This window comes from Alligator mississippiensis, chromosome 4 (assembly GCF_030867095.1).
Source record: "Alligator mississippiensis isolate rAllMis1 chromosome 4, rAllMis1, whole genome shotgun sequence".
NCBI classification, from domain to species: Eukaryota; Metazoa; Chordata; order Crocodylia; family Alligatoridae; genus Alligator; species Alligator mississippiensis.
Window position 1 is genome coordinate 104,510,284 of NC_081827.1, and position 21,451 is coordinate 104,531,734.

General features: G+C 43.2%; 1 protein-coding gene across 4 annotated transcripts in view; it reads right to left on the reverse strand.

Annotated features, from left to right (window-relative positions):
- Positions 1-21,451, reverse strand: part of POLR3B (RNA polymerase III subunit B) — a 130,774-nt gene that overhangs the window by 86,869 nt on the left and 22,454 nt on the right. For all 4 annotated transcript variants that reach the window (XM_019489314.2, XM_014608300.3, XM_059726433.1 and 1 more), the window contains 3 exons: positions 16,914-17,005; positions 13,671-13,788; positions 8,920-9,028 (listed from right to left, as the gene is read on the reverse strand). In XM_019489314.2, coding sequence (XP_019344859.1) covers positions 8,920-9,028; positions 13,671-13,788; positions 16,914-17,005 — 319 coding nt within the window. The remainder of the gene's footprint in view (positions 1-8,919; positions 9,029-13,670; positions 13,789-16,913; positions 17,006-21,451) is intronic.

Here is a 21,451-nt window from a genome sequence, read left to right on the forward strand (position 1 = left end):
ACTGCTCATCTAAAATCAGCATGTATGCAATGCTAAGCATGACAGACAAATGAAACAGGTCTTTGTTCATCTGATATGTTCACCAGCTTGATTATTCAAGTCTACCTTAACGCTCTCTTTTCATCAAGTGTCCTGACGCTGCATCACCCATGCACAATGCACTGCAGGACTGACACCTTTAACATTCAAGACAGCTGGGATCTGCCACCCCAGAACATTATTACTTGTTACAGCAACCCTCAGGGCAGTACTGGGTATTGTACAGATATGGAGGGATGGTGTTGGATAAGTTTGGAATTAAGAACAGAGGAAGGGAGAAGTATCACAAAATAGAAGCAAGTTGTTCAGGGAAGAGATCCGTATACGGCTTAGATGCATTTTCATTAAAGGGAATGTCAAAAATGGAACGTTTAGCTGTTGCAAAGAAGGAGAGAGGGAGGAAGGGGAGGCATGTTTGTGAGAACAAGGCAAGGGAGGACAGGGAGGCCGGGCTGAAGCAAACAAGCGGAACTATAAGAATGTCCAGAGTTCAAACTGTAATATGTAGTCTGCTGGGGCTATGCTGCCTAAAGAGGTATGTGTGCATAGGAGGACACAAACCCAGCTCTTTTTCTCTCAGCCCACATCTTAATGAGGATGTCTAAGAGTTGCCATGGCAGTCCCCTAGAAGGCAGCTGGGTTAGAAACTGGAACTGAGACTGGCAGGTGACTAGATTAAAAGATGTCAGAGAAGTTGACATCCCAGGCAGAACAAGTCTGAGACTTCCGTGGTTCAGAAATAAGCTTTATGGAATTAAGACTATATAAATTCCCAAGTCTTGCAGGTCCATAACAAATTGGAAGTCACCAGTTTGGGGGTTTTTCTTGTTGTTTGTTTATTTGTTTAAGATTGTATGTTACAAGCTTCATATTATTGCAAAGTTACAACCATTTCTTAGTGAAAAAACCCCCATAAATGCTGTTCATTTCTTTCTTTGTAGGTCCCAGTGTGCTATTCGTAGGCTTTGCCACATACAATGGTTAGAAAGTTTCCTTTTAAAAGAGAGTTCGTTGTTATTCAAGCCTTAGAACCTTGACTTTTAGGGCACTGTCCTAGGATGGCATTAAGGAGGGCCACACTGAGACGCACGGCATCCCTTTACATACTTTCTCTCTCAAACCAGAAGCAATAACTTGTTAGCAAAGCACTAGATAAATGCTGGTAAGCTCTTCTGTGGTGCTCTCAGTAAACCTTCTGTACTCCGTCCAGTTTGGACAGTAGTGTGTGCAGAGTGGGCACAGTGCACTGCATTACAGTGCTCTCTCATGATATACTGTGGCAGCATGGATGTGTCCCTGAAATTCCCCTTGGTCACCTGCAAAAGTCCCCAGTAATGCAGGTGCAGCAAAAGATCTTCTGCGATTCTAACTCCTATCACTCACCTCACATCTACAGCTGCTCAGAGAACAGAAGAGAAAATGTTTGGGGTTTTTTGCCTCCCATAGAAGATACTGTTGCTTGCATACCCTACAGTAACTGTGGTTTCTCAGGATGATGTAATCAGTGTGAACCAGTGCAGGAGCTTATTTGAAAAGATGCACCTGCTGGGCCTGCACAGGGGTTTTGTGCCTCCCCATTTCCCTGTGCAATGCCAGAGGCCAGCAGGCTGGCTGTGCCATGCCTTCAGTTCTCCCACAATTCAAAATTCAGCCTGTATTGCTGAGAAATTTGCATGAAAGCAAGGATAGAGTACAGGTTGTGGGATGCATACAGACAAAACTTACAAGAACCAAGGTTACTGTAGGATGATCAAGTGTTCTTTCTTCAAGAAAGTGTCACGGGGTGGAGCCCACTGTAGGTGACTGGCTAGCAGCATCCTCCCAGGATAGTGGGAATGAAGAGCAGCAACTGCAATAGTCAGATTGGAGCACTACTCTCCTGGACTTTGCATCAGATCCAGCAACTAAGTGTAGTGTATCATACTGGACATGTGAATAAGCACCTTGCAGATTTCCAATACTGGTACATTGAAGATGATATTGCTTAAGTTTTGGTGATCTGAGTCTTAAAAGTCAGAGGGAGATCTACACTAGCCAACAAGTTACACAACAAGAGAAGGCATTATTCATTCCAAGTCTGAGATGAAAAAGCCTGGTCCTTAGAATGGCTAGTTGTGGCTACAAGCAGATATGGATACAGTCTAAGATTGAATCCTGGCACTGTCATATTGCACAGCTCGAGTGTGGATCTGCTTTCCCCTACGTCAAACAGATTTGGGAAGAATACAAGTTAGCTGACTGGTTTAAGGGAAATGCTGGAGCTGTCCTAGGAGTAAAGTTTTGCCCAGGGTCTCAGTGCCATCTTATCTCTATAAAATGAGGCATATAGGGCTTCAGCCATGAGTACCTGATACACGCTCACTTCTGGACAAAACCGCCTTTTGATAACCATCATGTTGAGTGAGACAGATGGTTGGACCATTTTAGGGGCTTAATAGTTTTATAGAAGGATAACAACATTCACCAGAGGTACTCATTTGTCATCTGGCTTTGAAAGTCACCCTCAAGAATACTGGAACCAGTGGAAAGTCACATAAAAGCCACTGATTTCCTGTAGAGAATGTGGTCTGCTCTGTACCCTGCAGAACAGAGATTTGCCCTTGGTGGCAGAGCAGTTGTGGTTATACAGCTTGATTACTTCTTTGCCAAAAGGTGAAGAGGTGCCTTCTTGCTAGGTTCTACAGAGCACTATGGTTTTACTGTCTGTCTGTCACTATTTGCAGATGGCTACAATGGTTTAAACAGGAACAATCCCATTTCTCATTCCTGCAGCATCTACAAGTTATAGTCTGTATAGTATCACGAATGGTACTACAGCACTTTCTGAACATTAGTAGGGTGCAGTCACCAGTCAAGTGCTATAAGGACAAAGTGTTTTCAGCAGTGATTTCCAGGGCAGTAGGCTAACCTGAGAAAGAGTTATATAGCCTCTAGAAGACCAGCAAATAGCATCACAAGTGGCTGAGAAATGCAAGACAAGTCTGTACCATAATAATAGCCTGTTGCCATCTTCCCATATTCAATAAGGTCTGAAGTCGTATCATCTATACTCTGGCAAATTGTTTTTCCATGGAAGTAACCCAGGCTCATATGAACTCTACTATTTATGAGGAGTAAGTAACAATGTTTCATACAATCACCAGCTGAAAAAAAAGAGACAAGAAAAAAGTTGAGGCTTAGTTTCCTGGGTACTATCTGCCTCTGATCAGCCAATGTCTACACCCTGGTAGGGCATACTTTTTCCATATGCATGTTTTCGTTGTAGCGAGACATTTCACGGACTCTCAGTGCTATGGAGATTCAAAAGAATAGTACTCTATCCTGGTAATGTTTCAGTCCCTCCATAAATTCAGATATATTCTATGGGTGGGTTGGGTAGTAGCAAAAGGAAAGTATGTATCCTATGAGCCAAAAAAAAACAAAAAACAAAAAAAACAAAAACACATATCAGTCTTGAGACCAAACTGATGGAATAATGGGGGCAAGCATTACTGTCCTTACTGACCCATGTGTTCATTCTCTTCGAGTCTAGGACAGTGTGAGGATCTCTTTCTTCCTCAGTACAAGAGCACTAGAAGACCCTTCCTCTGCATTATTGTGGCATCTCCTGAAAGCCACTACATTTTTTTGTAATAAAGTACTGTAAGAAACATAACTGAAGAGGAAGCAATGGTCAAAAAAAACTAACTGGATGGTGCTGCCATGGGTGACAGACGTCTGGCATCTGTCCACTGGGTGTAATAGCTGACCAAACCCATGGAAGGAACAAGCCAGTTCACCAGGAGGCCCAGATGAGCAAAGAGAAGACAGACACAGCTGGGGTTTAGTCTCCTGATACAATCCTAGGATGGTCCCAATGAGTCTCATAACATCCCTGTCAAATATGTCGTCTTTGGGAATGACAGAGGAAGAAGATGGGTGCCTCTGAGTACAACACAAATACCTTCTGGACAAGTATTTCAGGTGGTGACCATGGGAAAAAGACTATTTTGTCCTTACGAGTGTTGGCATTAGAAGGGCTTCCAGTACAGCACAGAAGTATAGATCTCTGTTCTCTAAGATTCAAGAACAGAATTGACTCTTCATAGAATCATATCATGGAATCATAGAAGCAGGATTGGAAGGGACCTTGCAGATCTTCAGGTCCAACCCCCTGCCTGGGCAGGAGGGAAACTGGGCTCAAGTGACCCCAGCCAGGTAGGCATCAAGCCGCTTCTTAAAGACCCCCAGGGTAGGAGCCAGCACCACTTCCCTTGGAAGTTGGTTCCAGATCCTAGCCGCCCTAACTGTGAAGTAGTTCCTACGGATGTCTAATCTGAACCTACTCTCCAACAACTTGTGGCCGTTATTCCTTGTTATCCCGGGGGGTGCTAGGGGAAACAAGGTCTCCCCCAAACCCTTCTGGTCCCCCCTAGTCAGTTTATAGATGGTCACCAGGTCCCCCCTCAGCCTTCTCTTGTGAAGGCTGAACAGGTTCAGGTCCCGTAGCCTCTCATTGTAGGGTCTGCCCTGCTGTCCCCGGATCATACGGGTGGCCCTCCTCTGGACCCTCTCAATGCTGTCCACATCCCTCTTCAAGTGGGGTGCCCAGAACTGGACACAGTACTCCAGCTGTGGCCTGACCAGTGTTGCGTAGAGGGGGAGGATCATCTCCTTGGCCCTACCTGAGATGCACCTGTGGATGCATTATATGGTCCGGTTAGCCCTGCCAACCGTGACCTTGCATTGTCAGCCCATGTTCATCTTGGAGTCAATAATGACTCCAAGATCCTTTTCTGCCTCCGTGCTCTCAAGAAGGGAGTTCCCCATCTTATAAGTGTGCTGCCGGTTACTACTGCCCAAATGCAGCACCCTGCATTTGTCCGTATTGAAACGCATCCTGTTTTTCTTAGCCCAGCCCTGCAACCTATCCAGGTCTTTCTGCAGTCTTTCCCTCCCTACTAGCGTGCCCACCTCGCCCCAAATTTTGGTATCATCAGCAAATTTGAACAGGTTGCTTTTCACCCCGTCGTCCAAATCGCTGATAAAGAAATTGAACCGTGCGGGCCCAAGGACCGAGCCCTGGGGGACTCTGCTGCCCACTTCCCCCCAGGTCAAATATGACCCGTCCACCACCACCCTCTGAGTACGACCCTTCAGCCAATTAGCAATCCATCTGACTCTGTAGGCATTGAAGCCACAGTCGCCTAATTTTTTTTAATGAGGATGAGGTGGGAGACAGTGTCAAAGGCCTTGCTGAAGTCCAGAAAGACTACATCCACAGTGACACCTACATCCAATGCTTTTGTGACCCAATCATAAAAGGCAAATCAGGTTGGTCTGACATGACCTGCCCCTAATGAAGCCGTGCTGGTTGCCCTTGAGCATCATCCCCGATGCCGGCCCATCACAGATGTGCTCCTTGATGAACTTCTCAAAGAGTTTCCCCAGGATTGAGGTAAGAGACTGACAGGCCTATATCTTCAAAGCACCTTGTCCATCCAGTTGTTGAGAAGCTTCATGCTCTCAAAAGGGAAGCTCCTTTGTTGCCACCTAGAGGTCTTTCAGCATCCCAGATATCTGTAACCAGAAGTCCAGACTGCTACTGCCTTAGCCACCAATCAGAGATGCATCAGATTTGTTCACTGCCTCTTCCAATGCTGTTTTCATTACCCGTTACCCCTCCCTGATGGTACGTGTCAGCTTCTCTCATCAGTCCTGCAGCAGCCTGGATAGGAAGGGGGTTACTCTTTCCCACATCAATAAACTGTGATTTGTGAACCTGGCACAGTTGCTTGTGGTGAAAAACTGGAGAGAGACTGGCAAGTAATCTCTTTCAGCTGACAACCCCCTGGAGGACCTGATCAGGACCACAAATAACAGAAGTGATATCCATGCTGGAAAGGTTCTTATAAATAGGAAAGAACAGCATATTTTTCTGAAAGCTATAACACATTACCTCTTATCCCTCCAAGGGTTTATAAGATCATAACAAATAGATCAACTTAGCACCTTGAAAATAAGTAAGTCTTTGTTGGCTGAAAAACTATTGGTGCTCCTCACCTTCAAAAGAAAAAAAAAATTTTATATATTTGATAGATGAATTTAACTAATAGGAATGTTCCTGTTGCCAGAGAATTGCTAACTCACATAACTAACCCATCTGACATGCTTGTGATCAAGCAGCAGTCAGCATCGACTGAAAACATGTCCCACCACCTCAAATGAACAATATCCTTTATTTTCTGCTCACCTTCGATGTTTTTAAATTACTTGTGTAAACTAAAATACAGTTCTACATATATGGTCTTTCATGCCTACATCTTAAATAACTTCTACAAAAGTAGTGAGCTAAATGCTTGTACTATGACTAGAAAAGAGTGGGGTCATCATGCGCTCAGCAAGTTTGTGCCCACAGTTTAAGACAGAAAAAACTGTTCTTAACCAGAGTTGGGTGGATAAGAGAGGAAAGGGGCAGGGCAAGGGAAGAGTTGGTATCTGTACCAAGATTCCTTCTCTAATGAAGACTGCCATGGGATCTTTTACTTCCCCTTGGGTAGTCAAGAGATGCAACAGATGGTACCCTCAATATGCCACATCATTGAAAGGACAGCGGAAAGGTAAGGAAAACTAAGTGCCACTTGATGACAGATCTTTCAGGTTTAGTAGGTATTCACAGAAAATGATCTGTTAATGCGAGTAACTACAAATTTCTATGACAGTTTATAAAATACCTCGCTGATTAAACTGTAGGAAATAGACATGATCAATTACTATATCCTCCTGGTTTAAATAATTTTCACCAAGGGAACACATACAGGGAGGGAAAGCACTTATTAAATTTGATGAATGCTCATCAGAACATAACCAAGTTGTCATTATTGTGCTTTAGAAAGCTCTCTTATAGTAACATCATAGTGTAGTTGAATATTCTATATAGTAGTGTTTCTCAGCCCATGAGTTGCGACCCAGAAATGGGTCACAAGAATATATGAAAGTGTCATGAACAAATTTTAAAAATGGATCAATGAACTTTAAAATGGATTCTCCTTTAAAGAAAAAAAGAAACTGGAAAACCGTGGCTTTGCCCTTGGAGGCTGTCAGAGTTCCAGCCTGCAAGAGGCTGCTTGGGGCCCACCATGCCCCCACTCCTGCACACACACACTTGGGGGACTGGGGGTGAGGGGCAGCAGGTTGAGAGTGAGGGACACTGGGTCTGGACTGGCCAGTGTTTACAAATGGATCCTGGTACAGAGAAGTTTGAGAAACACTGCTATATAGGACATACATCCAGGTATCAATAGGTGACAAGAAGCCATAAGAATCTAGGTCTCTAAATAGTGGTAAAATCTAACTACTTAGTACTTGGGCAGTCAGACCAAGCAGTACATAAGCAAATTAACTTTTATCCAATTTTCTAGAATAGAAAGAACATTAAGACCATGACTTCTGACACTTTTACAGTGCACTTCTACCCACAATCTTTCCTTAATCCCCTTTAATTAACACTCATCACTAAAAACAGAAACAATATCCTCAAGCTACTTGAGATCTGCATAATCAGAGATAACAGATACTTTACATTTGTTTCTCAAGGCTTAATTCAAGTATTATTAAGTTATTTTCCCTTTGTAGAAACAGCACACTTCATAAAAAGAAAACTAATTCATAAAACTGCTATACTGCCAAAATAAATTATTTTATAGGTTACCAAAATTCTGTAATAGCTGCCAGCAACCCAGGAGACTCTCAATATTGCTGTCTGTTTTGTTCTGATGTTATGAGCAAGTGCTGCCCTCTTCTGGCAATTATTTCAATTCACCAAAGCCAGTTTTATATCTCCCCTGCATTGTTTACATTTACACTGGATACAGTAAGATTTCACCAAAAGATGAAAGCAGACTTTACAATTCACTACTGCTGGTGTGGGGGGACTTCAAAGTTATGAAAGTAAATGATTGGGGTAATTTGATAAATTCCAGACATTGGTAAAAACTTCTAATTTAAGGAACAGTTTAATCTGAAAAATCAAAATAAGATAAAAGGGTGAGGCAGAACAAAGAAATAAATTAAATAAATAGAAACTTCTTTCCACTATGACTTGTCCTTCCTTCCAGTGAAAAATACAGTAATTCTAACTTATCTCATTGCTTCTTTCTTAAAAGAACTAGCAACCCCTGCAGAGGTTTGCCTCTCACTTTCCCTCTTTGCAGCTCCATTTAATCCATGCTCTGGAGGAAAAAAAAATATATCTTTTCAACCTAGGGAAATGGGTTTTTCCAAGCCATATCAGCCCCTTCTGAATCAATATAAAACAAGAAGCTATTTAATATTTGACCACACAAGTTATGTAGGATTACAAAATTTTCCATGGATATGGATATATGAAGCTAACGTGTTGGTCTTAGGAAAAAAAAAAAGTTCTCAATTCAAAGGATTTAAGGACAATATTGTTACTTCCACCACAACTGAATCTCACACACACGGAAAAAACAAACAAACTAGTGAAATGCTACAGAATCAAAATACCTCAAAGATCTTTCAAAATACCACTAACAATCCATCAAAGGCATTACCCTCTATCTTGTTTATGTAAACTTACTTAAAAACCAGAAATACCTATAATGGCTTTGAAATACCAAGAGCAACTTTGAGCAGTTCAGGAAGAATTGAACATTTGAATATTTTCCCCTATAGCTCTGCATTCCACTCATCTCTCATAATATGCTATGATCCCAGATACGGCAGGGTGAAAAGCAACTAGAATTCCTTCAGAGAAATTATTAAATCTTTTAGTACTGCTATAGATTTTGCTGCTTTAAAAGAAAAACAAACAAAAAACAACACAGCCTCTCCCCCCACCCAAAAGAGATAAAGAACTTTAAAACAAAGTTACCGTACCTTAAATATGACAGCAATGGGAATATCTTCTGATAGGGTGTTATGCCTCAAATAAAATCTTCCTTGTTTCACAGCCATATTTGTTCTGCTCTTCTTCTCGTGAGTAGAACTAAAGTTAAAAAAGTATTATTTGACATATACCAGTATCTTGAATGGTAATTCTTTTGAGGTCTTCATTATAAAGCATCTTGCTTAGCTAATCAGAGGAATGCATTCCAATGCCTCAGAAAAACTAATCAGCAACTATTATTTCTAGTCCAGGCAACAAAAGGACATTACTTCTGATGAAACATGTTAATATTTATATTTAGCAGGATGGCAACAAATGAGCATTTTAAAACATCTACAAGTGCTTCATAAACAGACATTATCCAAAAGCTCTAGATAATACCCAAGTACTTTTAGAAGTGTTAGGAGTAATATCATACCCAGGAAGGTCCAGGAATTAGGCAAGAGGCAAGGACTTTAAGATCTTCTTTTCTTAGGGTGAGAGTTTTTTTTGTTTCATTGGTTTTGTTAATTGGATCAACTGTGTAGCTGGGATAGAGTCAGGTAAGCCTCTGAATGCAAGATGTTCTTCAAGTTGACCTGAAGAATGTCTTGCATTCGGAGGCTTGCCTAACTCTATCCCAAGTACACAGTCACTCCAATAAAAGACATCACTCTAGGAAATCCTTACCAAGAACTTTTGGGCATAAGCCTGTGCTGTTGTTGGCCTTTTGGTCTCACCTGGATTATTTGTGCAACAGTAGCCTACTAAGAGACATGTGAAAAACATCTGTTAAATAAAACGAACGTGACAGCATTGGCTCTTATATATCATAGCAATAAGCACCTTGTGATGCATTGAGTTGGGTTAAAAGTGAACACAGAGATGATCTAAAAATAGAAATCATTAGTTAAGAATAAGAGGCATAACAGACTATATTCAGTATTCAACAAAATGAGCAGCACAGAAAAATATAGGCCAGAGCAAGCTAACTTAGCAAAGAATGTTGTGTTCCCTATACCCTATAAAAGGTTATTTTTTTCCCTTGAATGGGACTCAAGTTTCGTCTCAACTATACTACTCCACTTAGAAATGTCTATGTCCGCTCCTTCTGTCCCTCTGAAGCAAAGCAGCCCTTGCAGAGCCTGTAGATCAAAGATCTTATATAAAAAACAGGTAGTTCTGCCTCTAGATGAACAATTAAAACAACTCTAGGTTAGCATGACTGAACAGTGCTAGTTTCTAATGGCCATTTTTTGGTTAAAGTAAATGGAACTTGTCTCAAATTGGTAGCCAAATGACAGGGAACAAGTGTCACTAATTCAAAAGTCCCTGCAGAGAAGATAGAGCCACCTACCCTTCCTTAATGTATAGATCCTACAGACTGAAGTGTAGTGTACCCTTCTTGGCAGAGTAAATTAGCATATGCTGAGCTGGACAATTCCATGGCTGGATCGCTAAAAGTACTTGAGTCAGCTAGTTTTAAAGCTAGCTTGGGAATCTACAGGCTATGATGGAGTGTAGACATAGTCAAGACCTCTCAAAAACACTAAGGTTAAGGCACTGGTGAGACATCAAGGTGAGACTAAATGGGCAGAAGCAATTGGTGACGGACAGGAGGGACAAGGCTGAACTCCTCAACGAGTTCTTTGCCTCAGTGTTCCTAAGCGAGGGGCAAGACAAGTCTCTCACTGGGATTGTAGAGAGGCAGCAGCAAGGCACCAGACTGCCATGCGTAGACTCTGAGATGGTGCAGAGTCACTTGGAGGAACTGGATGACTTTAAGTCAGCAGGCCCGGATGAGCTCCATCCAAGGGTGCTGAAGGCACACAGTCTCACCTCCATCCTAGGCAAAGTCTTCGAAAAAATTATCAAGGCTCACATTTGAGAGAGCCCGGCAGGACAAATTATGCTGAGGGGAAACCAGCACAGGTTCGTAGCAGGTAGATCATGCCCGACTAATCTAGTCTCTTTTTACGACCAGGTTACAAAACGCCTGGACGCAGGAGTAGGGGTTGATGTCGTATACTTAGACTTCAGGAAGGCCTTCGATACGGTATCCCACACCATACTGGTAAACAAGTTAAGAGGCTGTGACTTGGATGACTCCACAGGCCGGTGGGTGGTGAATTGGCTAGAGGGTCGCACCCAGAGAGTCGTAGTGGATGGGTCAGTATCAACCTGGAAAGGTGTGGGCAGTGGGGTCCCGCAGGGCTCGGTCCTTGGACCGATACTCTTCAATGTCTTCATCAGCGACTTGGATGAGGGAGTGAAGTGTACTCTGTCCAAGTTTGTGGATGACACAAAACTGTGGGGAGAAGTGTACACGCCGGAGGGCAGGGAACAACTACAAGCAGACCTGGACAGGTTGGACATATGGGCAGAAAACAACAGAATCAATTCAACAAGGAGAAATGCAAAGTGCTGCACCTAGGGAGGAAAAATGTCCAGCATACCTACTGCCTAGGAAATGACCTGCTTGGTGGCACGGAAGCGGAAAGGGATCTTGGAGTCCTAGTGGACTCCAAGATGAACATGAGTAGGCAGTGTGACGAAACCATCAGAAAAGCTAATGGCACTTTATTGTGCATCAGCAGATGCATGACGAACAGATCCAAGGAGGTGATACTTCCTCTCTATCGGGCGCTGGTCAGACCGCAGTTGGAATACTGTGTGCAGTTTTGGGCGTCGCACTTCAAGAGGGATGTGGGTAACCTGGAGAGGGTCCAGAGAAGGGCCACTCGTGTGGTTAAGGGCTTGCAGGCCAAGCCCTATGAGGAGAGACTGGGGCACCTGGACCTCTTCAGCCTCCGCAAGAGAAGGCTGAGAGGCAATCTTGTGGCTGCCTATAAGTTCATCACGGAGGCACAGAAGTGAATTGGTGAGGTTTTATTCACCAAGGCGCCCCCAGGGGTTACAAGAAATAATGGCCACAAGCTAGCAGAGAGCAGCAATAGCTACCTCACCAACTTTAAGAAGTACTGAACTATACAAAGTTTATCCCCAACTCCTCAAAGAGCCTTCTGCACAGGATGCAGCTGTGAAAAGTCTGTATCTATATGCACCAAAGTTATAAAACACATTCCTAGTATTACAAAAGACTGCAGATCAAAACCCTGATATCTATCAATACAAGGTTTCCTAAAACAGCTTTCATAATTTGTTAATTTGGGACTTAAAAAACCAAACCCTGCTTCCAGTGAGGCAATACTTTGTTACTAGCTTATTAGGAACAAAGCTGGGCAAAGACTACTTATGTAGCATATCATTTATTTTTTGCATTGTACCAAAAAGCATCATTAAAAGATTTGCTATATAAACACAAATTTGAACTTGCTACATTAAATCCACAACAAACCCTCAGGTCTTCAATCAGCTCCACTGATTTGATAGAAGCTCTGTGTAAGCAAGTGTGACAGCCCCCCACCCAACTCACTTGCCCATGGCAACACGGACAATCAGAGCATATGCGAGCGAGCCGGCACCATGCCAGCTGGAAGCATGCTCCCAATTGACCCAGAGCCCCATGACAACAGACCAAAAGTGCATGGGAGACGGGGCAAGGGGGATTGGCAGCCGAGAGACCAGAAATGGGTCGAGCTGTTCTCAACCTCACCAGAAGACTGGATGCTCTTCCCTCTGCGGGTGAAGCCAAGGAGGTACGGCATGGGCTAAACAGCTGGCTGCACCCCACATGGCAGGTGGGGAACCACCTGCAGCTCTCCCAGTGGAGACTCATGAGGCAGCAGTGAGTATGGGGCCCATCGGGTGCACCACAGAGATGCTGCCAGCAGGCCCCTTGGCAGGTGGCACTGAGCCAGGCCTTACCCGCAGCACAGCAAGGGCTGAGCACACACCCAAGGATGCCTGCCACAGGACCATAGCCCAGTGGAGCCAGCAACAGGTACCCAAGGGCTGCCCACAGGGGGTAACTGGGGAAGAGCTCCCCAAAGCAGTGCACAAACTGCACAGGCCCACCAGTGATGCCCAAGGACCAGGGACTTGCCAGCAGGTGGCTGGGAGGGAGCACAGGCCTCATAGGGGCGCAATAGTGGCCACCCCAAGGCAAAGCTAGACCTGGCCTGGAGCCAACCCAGGAAGGGTCCAGCCAGGGAGGGCACATTCCCAAGGGGCCAATAAGAAGTGAGGGGGTATAAAGCCTGAAGTAACTCACACCCCAAGGAGGGGAAAAAGCTTGGGGCAGCAAAGCACCAGTGCCCTGCTTGGCCATCGAGCTGAGCTGTTTTAAGTTTATCTGTTTAGCTGCCATTCTTTTATGTTCCAACATTAACGTGAAAAAAAAGGATGGACCCCTAAGGATCCAAGCCACAGCATAACACCATGGGATGGCCTAGGTGGAAAACAACTATGACCCAACAAACAGCAATGACACTTGAACAAAAAAGGGTTGGGGTGTAGGGGAGGAAGAACCTCACAGAAGATGCACCACTACAGTCATATCCAGCCTGCAGAGAACCAGTGGATCACCTACAGGCGAGTACAGGGTTATCTTGGAACATCAAGTCATGGCAGGTGAGTGGGTCAGGTGTAACATGGCCCAGGGGCACAGGGCACACCTGTGACACTGAGCCAGTAGTGCCAAGTGTGAGCTTGTCACAGCAAGCTTCAGTACTAAGCATAACTAACAATGGTGCTGGATATGCTTTCAGCATTCCTTTTTTCATTAAAACTGAAGTAAAAGAAAACAACTCCTAAATAGTAATATATTCAAGACACATGTGGCTGCAGTAATTCCCCATACCTGGTAACAGAGGCTCCAACCGTCCCTTTTCTATCAGCTTCCACAATGATCCTGTTTTTGGACAACTGCTCTTGAATGAGAATGACTTTCTCTACACCTTTAACAATGAAGTAGCCACCTATAAACAGAAAAGAAAGGATGTACTTCCTCCTTTAAAATTTTATGAATATGTAATTTTGTTTTCTAAATTATTTCTAAGTGATTTCTTATTTAAAGAAAATTACATACGAGGAAAAAAACATGGGAACTATTATCCACCTTTCACCCAAGTGAACCATCTTCTAAGTGAGCGATAAAGAAATTCCATTAGAATTGGTAAGAATCTCACCTTCAAGTATTACCTGGGAAATATTCATAATTGCCTGAAGCGCTACATTTTGCGACTACTTCAAAGCCCATTACTATTCAACCCACTACAAAATGTTAGTCTGTCTGCACCTTTTGGCCCCTGACAGACATTAAAACAATGATGCAATTGGGATTGGAGCAATTTTACTCCATATCTAAAACATCACACTTTCTACCTACTATACCAAAAGTGGATGGCAGATGGCACAAGGTTTAGGATAGGGTATAGAATTCCTTGGATCCCGATCAAGCTACTGTGGTTCTGCCCCCACCTTAAGTCTGCATATCAGGTAGGGAGTGGCTCTGTCCTGGACTCAGGGCTGCCGACAGCCCCTCCAGCAGATCCAAGACCGCGGGCTATCTGGGGCCAAATCTAACTATCAGCTGACTGTCAGACCCAGTCCCAGGGCCAGTTTGAGACCCCAGGTTATCCAGGACCAGGTCCAACCATCAGCAGACCTTAAACTGGTCCTGGGACAGCCCCAGGATCACCCAACTGCATGTACTGTTTTTAGACATCCTGAGGCATCTAAAAAATGATGAATTTAGCCTGGCTCCCTCCAACCTGACATTTTAAAATTCTCTGCAAGGGCTCAGGGCAAGGCAGGAAAGACTGCTGGGCTCAAGGGTTACCAGGTTCCTAGTAGAGGGAGACCTTTGGCTTCCCTTTCCATGGGAGCCTTGCAGCCTGCTTCCCCAGCAGCCCAAATTTGCATTGGGGCCAGGACTGTCCCAGTCCATGTGCCAACCCCCATCCTAACGTCAATGCTGACAACCAAGTGATTGTCAGCTTTGGCAGACAGGCGGCTGGTGAGCAGTGCACCCTGGGATGCTAGAGGACCCAGCAAAGACCTATCACCCAACGTGTGGTATGCCACATGTTTGAATTGAAACTTGATAGAAACCAGCTACAAAATAGTTCCACATTTTTCAAGTAACATCTTTGTGGCAGGCTGACCATTTTTAATGTGCGATAATTACTTAATAAGAGCAGCATACCATTTATTGTGCAATTAACCAGTTAATTGCACAATAAATGTAATGTGCATCAGGGGCTTTAGCACAGTACCACAGGATGCCAATAGAGAACTCCAAGGCAGATAGGAAACCATTACTAAAACTATAATTAAATCAAAATGGGATTACTAAATTGTTGGCATTGCAAACTAAGCTGAAGATATCATTTGCTAGAGGAACACATGATTAAAACATCTTGATTATAAAGAACTGATCGGTTGAGATGCTCGGTTCTTCACCATAGTGGATTCGTGTTAAGATGCACTGCTTTCCCTACTTACAGCTACACATTCCCTTTCTCCAAGGCAAAGGGAAGTGGTTAGGATATGGACAAATGTACTTTTGGAACAGTTTTAAAGAAGGGAAGCTGCTGATTCAGAATTTAACAGCAGCTGTGCTCTCTCAGTTGCACGAGCTGGAAACAATATAAATGTAGCAAAACTACTTGAACTTGAACCCGGGAGGAAGCAGAGTTAAAACTAGAGCTTCTTTGCTACATTTATCTCTTTCCCAGCTTGCGCACACACAGAAGTTTGAATGTCACAGCAGATGCACAGTCCAGACAGCACCCCCTAGATCCTATGAAACTGCTCCAAATGTACATTTGTCTATATCCATGTCCCGGGGGGGGGGGGAAATCAGACTACATACAAACAGATGGGATATTTATTAGGCCTGTGCAAATAGAGAGGTATTTAGATTCAGCGGGATTTGGAGGACAGTGATTCAATTCAGAGATTTGGGTCACTGTCCCAAATTGATTTGGCCAAATCAGCTTCAAAGATTCAGCACTGATTTGAAGAGATTTGGCCATGGACTACAATGGGGAATCACTGAAATACCTATAACTTTGTCATTTTTTGGCATATTTGGATGAAAACAGCAGGGATGGTAGGCCCTTCTGAGGGCATGAGGCCTGCCAAGTTTCAAGGAGATGTGCACTTTCACAGAAACCCTTGTACCTCTCAAGGTTCTGAAAGCAAAACTTGTGTCGCGCGTGTGTTAAGGGGTGTAGGTTGTAGCTGTGTTGGTCTAAGGACATAGGCAAACAAGGTGCTTAGGATCAATCTAATATCTTTAATTAGACCAGCTGAATAGTTGGAGAAACATATCTTAGCAAGCTTTCAGGTGTAAAAACCCTTCGTCAGGCTGAGGAAGCATCTGCAGCTGGTGTGCGCGCTCTTCCTGGATGGAATGAATAGTAAAGAAGCCAGAGGCTGGTATGCATGCAAGAAAACCAGTCAGTGAAAACATAAATTGAGGCATCAGGGGTGAGAAACAGGCTGGGAGGCGGTGGGGCAAGTGGGATGTAGCAGGTAAAAGTGGAGAGGTACCTGGGGAGTCAGATGTTAGGCAGGTTATAGTGTCATAAATCCAATGTCTATACTGAGTTCATGAGGTTTGGCATCTAGGAGGTGGATGAAGTGAAGTATGTTGTTTCTATGTCCCTACCCCAGAGCACTGCGATTGGAAGGGAACTCAGAGAAAGATCACAATCACTGGCCAGCTACAGATGTCAGTCTTTCCCCTCTCTTCCCCCACTTCCTCTTTTCAGTTTGTTTCCCCACAAGACCGCCTTCCAAATCACCGAACCAATTCAGATGCTTCAAATCGATTCGGAGGTTTTTATGGGTCTCCCAATTTGATTCAGATTAGATGATTTGGCCTCAAAAAAATCAGGCTGAATCTTCTCTGAATCAAATTGGCGACCGAAGCTTTGCACACCCCTAATAATTATCCTATTAAACCCTATTTTTATAATACGCCTCTGAAAGAACAGAACAAACATATACCACCTGTGCAACACACTGAAAAAAAATCACAGAAATATAAAAGGGGACGGGGAAAAAAAAAAAAAAAAAAAATGGAAGATAGTACCTGGATCTAAAGGGCACTCATTAAGTTTGGCAAACTCTGCTGGCGTTTTCCCAGTAAGAACACAATTGGAACTGCGAAGCATTATGGGCATTCTGAAAGAAAAAAAAAACCCCAAACCCAGTTACTTTTGTACTTTGAGCAAGAAAGGAATGACAACGTGAATAATAAAGGACCTTAGAATTAAAAAAAAAGGAAAAAAAAAAAGTGTGGCAACTGAACTGAAGTGTTGTATACTAAGAACTACGTTCTTTAAATGTTCACATCAGGGCAAGCAAAAGCAAGGAAAGCAAATTAAAAACTTTTAATCCCATATTATAATCCCATAAAACTATGTAACATTAAAAATTCTGCAGAAGTGCATAAGAAAAAAAAAATTAGGCTCTATGATGTGATCAAACGTGTGGTTGCAGCACGTGCCAACATAATCAAACTAGCATTTATCTAAACTAGCTAGGGTAGCAATAACAGGGAAGATGCAATGGCAGGCAAGTCAAAATACCCCAGGTCTCAAACGAGCTTATTGAGGCTCCACTGAAGCCCATTTCACTGCAACTTTACTGTTATTGGCACCCAGGGATCACTGTATTAGTTTAATTAAGACACACCTTCCTCTGCCGCAAAGGTACCTCCTGACTACAGTCTAGATACAGCCTTGTTGCTATAACATACAATCTAAAGAATATAAGACATTATGTAGCTTTTATTAAGCTATTTTACTTTTACTAGTTTAAGGCAAAGTGTTAAAGCTTGGTTTTATTTTTTAGGTTAATGAGCTACCTAGGGCCCTTCTTGTGAAGCCAGGCATGTGCTTGTTCAAGAGCTAAATCTCCAAGTGATGAAAAGCGCTTCTGGTTTTCTCTGATAAAAATATGCAAACTCTCCGACTAAAACCCCAAAATCTGTGATTAAAATGAAAGGCCACACATACATCAGTTGAACACGTTTTTTATTGAAATACTTACAGTTTTAAAGGAATCTGGAAGCCTACCAGTGCCTCAATCATTATAATAAATTCTAAATACCTATTTTGACATTTGATTTTGGGTTTTGCATCATGGAAAATCAGAGCTTCTGCTGAAACTACTCTGTACACTCCAGGGAAATATGTGCAGAAAAATTCAAAGTTATGCAAAATTATTATTATTTTTACAAATTAAACTAAATAGAACACTAGCTATCTGAACCTTCTTTAGAAATATACACAGGTACTTGGTATGGTTGGAGGGTGGGTGTGGGTGTGGGGGGGGTTGTGAGTAGGTGTGGGGTTTGGAGGAGTGTGGGGGGGTTGTGAAGTGCGTGTGTGCACATGTGCATTGGGTTTGTGTGGGGGTTGTGAAGGGATGGGGGTTGTGGTGAGTGGGGTGTGTTGGTATGGGACTATGTGGAGCTTGTGGGGTTTGTGGCGCACAGCCCACACCACTGGCAGCTCAGCAGCAGCAGGCAGTGGGCCCTCAGGGTGCTCATGACTACAGCAGGCAGAGCTCCTCGAGGTGTGCACCTCTGGCCAAGTCCCAGGGCCTGCACATGCTGGCACGGAGCCGGCATGACCCAATGGTGCACTACTTCACACCAGACCAGGCTGGCTCCATGCCAGCACGTGCCGACTGCAGCACTGCAGGCAGGACCCGCCCAACATTGGGCCAGGCAGGCTACATGCCTCCATGGGCAGCTTCCTGCTGGAGTGCTGGCAGCCCCACATGGAGGCACAGAGCCCACCCAGCCCGATGGTGCGTGGACTGGGAGCGATGCACCATCAGGCTGGACCAGCTGGTTCCATACCTCCATGTGGGGCTTTCACCACTCCACCAGGAAGATGTATGTGGAGGCAGGCAGAAGCAAGCCTACCTAGCAACAATGGCGCACGACTCCATGCCTCTACGTGCAGCTGCCTGCCCAGCCCAATGTTGCATGGCTCCTGGTCCATGTGCCATTGGGCCGGGCCGGGCCGGGCCGGGCCGGGCCTCCATGTGGGGCTTCCCATGGACATCTCCCTGCCCGCTCAGTCCCAACCCATACACCCCCACCATGCCCTACTGACTCTTCCCACATCCCCCAACCACTTCCCCCCCCCCCCAAGTCCTGCCAGTGCTCCCCATCCCCAATCCACAGTCCCCCAGTGTCCCTCCAGCAAGCCCCATTTACTTCAAAGGCCCCAAAAGGGAAAGTGAGCCTAAGCCAAGCCCTGGCTGATAGTCTCAGGCCCCGCTCCTTCTCCCTCAGGACAGGGCTCTGGGTTTGCTGCCCTTTTTGCGAGAAGCTCTTGCAGGCTGAAACTCTGTCAGCCTGCAGAGAGCTCTTTGCAAAAGTGGAAAATCCATGTTTCTCCGTTAAAATGAAAAATCTACTTTTTTCTATGTTAAAATGGAAAATCCACATTTTTTCTGCTTTTCCATGGTAAATGGAAAACCTAGATCCCTGGTGATGAACTACCAATATTGTTAAGCTTTATCAGTCTTCCAAAATATTGTTCCAACCTTAAAATGGCTTAATTTTTTTTTTCCCCCATTGAAAATGATCTGAAAAAATGTAGGCCAATTTACTTCAAAAAGAAAAAGAATTTGTATTCTGGATTGATAACAGACACTAAAGAACCGGCCTAAAAATATCCATTGCACTTAATTTTGCCGGCAAACAAGATGAACAAATTCATTGCGAGTGACATTGAAAATGATCTGCATGAGGCCTATGATTCAGCTCAATCCTCAAAATAGCACCTATATGACACTTAAATTGTGCATAACCTTTATCCTGGCCCCTCATGGTGGGATGAATTTCACATCATGTTTAAGAGCAATACTAGACAACTATGGACTTAAACAGGTTGCATTCAAATAAACACTAATGATGATTTAAAAAAAAAAAAAAAATCAGGCTAATCTCTTGCTAAATAAAACTATTTCCTTCAAAGCTTTCCAGTTTTGTGGACTCGTTATACATTTAAAACTAAAAATTAAAAAGGGTGAAACCAGTTGTATGCAAGTTTCAGATTTAATAGGAAGGAAGAATTGCCATTTCTCTCACAGCAGTGCATCTACAAAGACATCCTAATTACTCCAGCTGTGTCCCTTGGGACAGTGTGTTCATTTACTTGCTAGAGATAAGTAGCTTCATATGCTAATCATTATCCTAGATCATGAACATGATCAGCCCAGTTCCTTGGTTACTAATTCAGGGGCCATAATCATTTGGTAGAAAGGGATTTAAATGGAGCTTGCAAATGCACTGATCAAAACCCTAGGAGAACAGCCCTAACTCAAGCAGAAACCATTAATTTTTCTATGACAGAAAATAAATAATTTTCATGCTACTATGCGACAACAGTATAGCAAACAATCCCCTTATTTGAGGAAAATGGGTCAGAGTGAGTTTTCCAAACAGTTTAAGAAAATAGAAAGGGGTGATGAGCCAGTGCACATTATAAGCATACCTGGAAATATAAGGAGAGTCTGGAATGCAATAAGACATTAATTTTTTTTCCCCTTGGCTACTCAAATGAGAAATAATTCTCTTTTATACAAAAATCAGAAGCTGTTGTCTCCCTTTCCAGAATGAAACACACACACTCCATCTGATCCTGCTGAAGTGGACAGGACCAAAAAAAAGGTTGATGTATTTTTTCTGTTCCTAGCAGAGCTACAAGTCAAACATGGAAGAATGATGATACACATTCACTTGGGAAGGCAAATTATCTTAAAGGAAAGATTAAGAAAACATGTTCCTAATTAGATGTTCTCAAATTTTAACAGTTAAAATCTCAGAGTTTTTTTTTTTTTTAAAGTGTATTCACTGAAATTCATTTAACAAATCTAGAATTGCGTAACAGAATTGATGCATTTCATGAGTCTCTCTCTGCATCTCATTTGCCACGCTGTATATATAAAATGTTCAAGATGCCTTTTAAATTTTAAATCAGTAGTTTTTAAAATAGTACTTCTACCCAAGTAAACTAAGCTGCATGTTTACAGTTTAGGTCCCTCCCTTCATTCAAGTATGAAACTTCTGTCCCTCGTGCTTTGAGTTTAAAAATGTACACACACAAGATCACTGAAGACTCTCTCAAATCACCTAAAATGGGTTCTTGGCACTTCAGTGTTCTCTGCAGATGATTTTCTTTTTTTTTCTTGCAGTGACCATCTAACTTGGCAGAAGATGACACAGCATGCTTAGCTGCTGGTTTTAACATTCAGATATGCTGCATAAGTTCTATGGAATAGTTTGCTCTGTTCGTTCCTTAATAAATCCTCTTTCTGTTGTTTAAAATAGCAGAAAAATCTGTGGGCAGGAGAGGGGGCAAGCTTTTATGACGACTTAAATTTTTATTTAACTGTATTAAGTAGTGCAGGTCACAAATTCTCTCCATCTTGGGCAATAATGTAAAAGTATCTTGAGAAATAACAGAAAAGTTTTAATGAAAATGTCTTTTTATTTGGACACATTTTAAGAGAATAAGTCACAATATGGAGTTATTCCAAACATTTATTTCTACCCAGAAATTCTTTCCCTTTGAAATAGTCATGCTTGAGACTCTAGTATCCTTT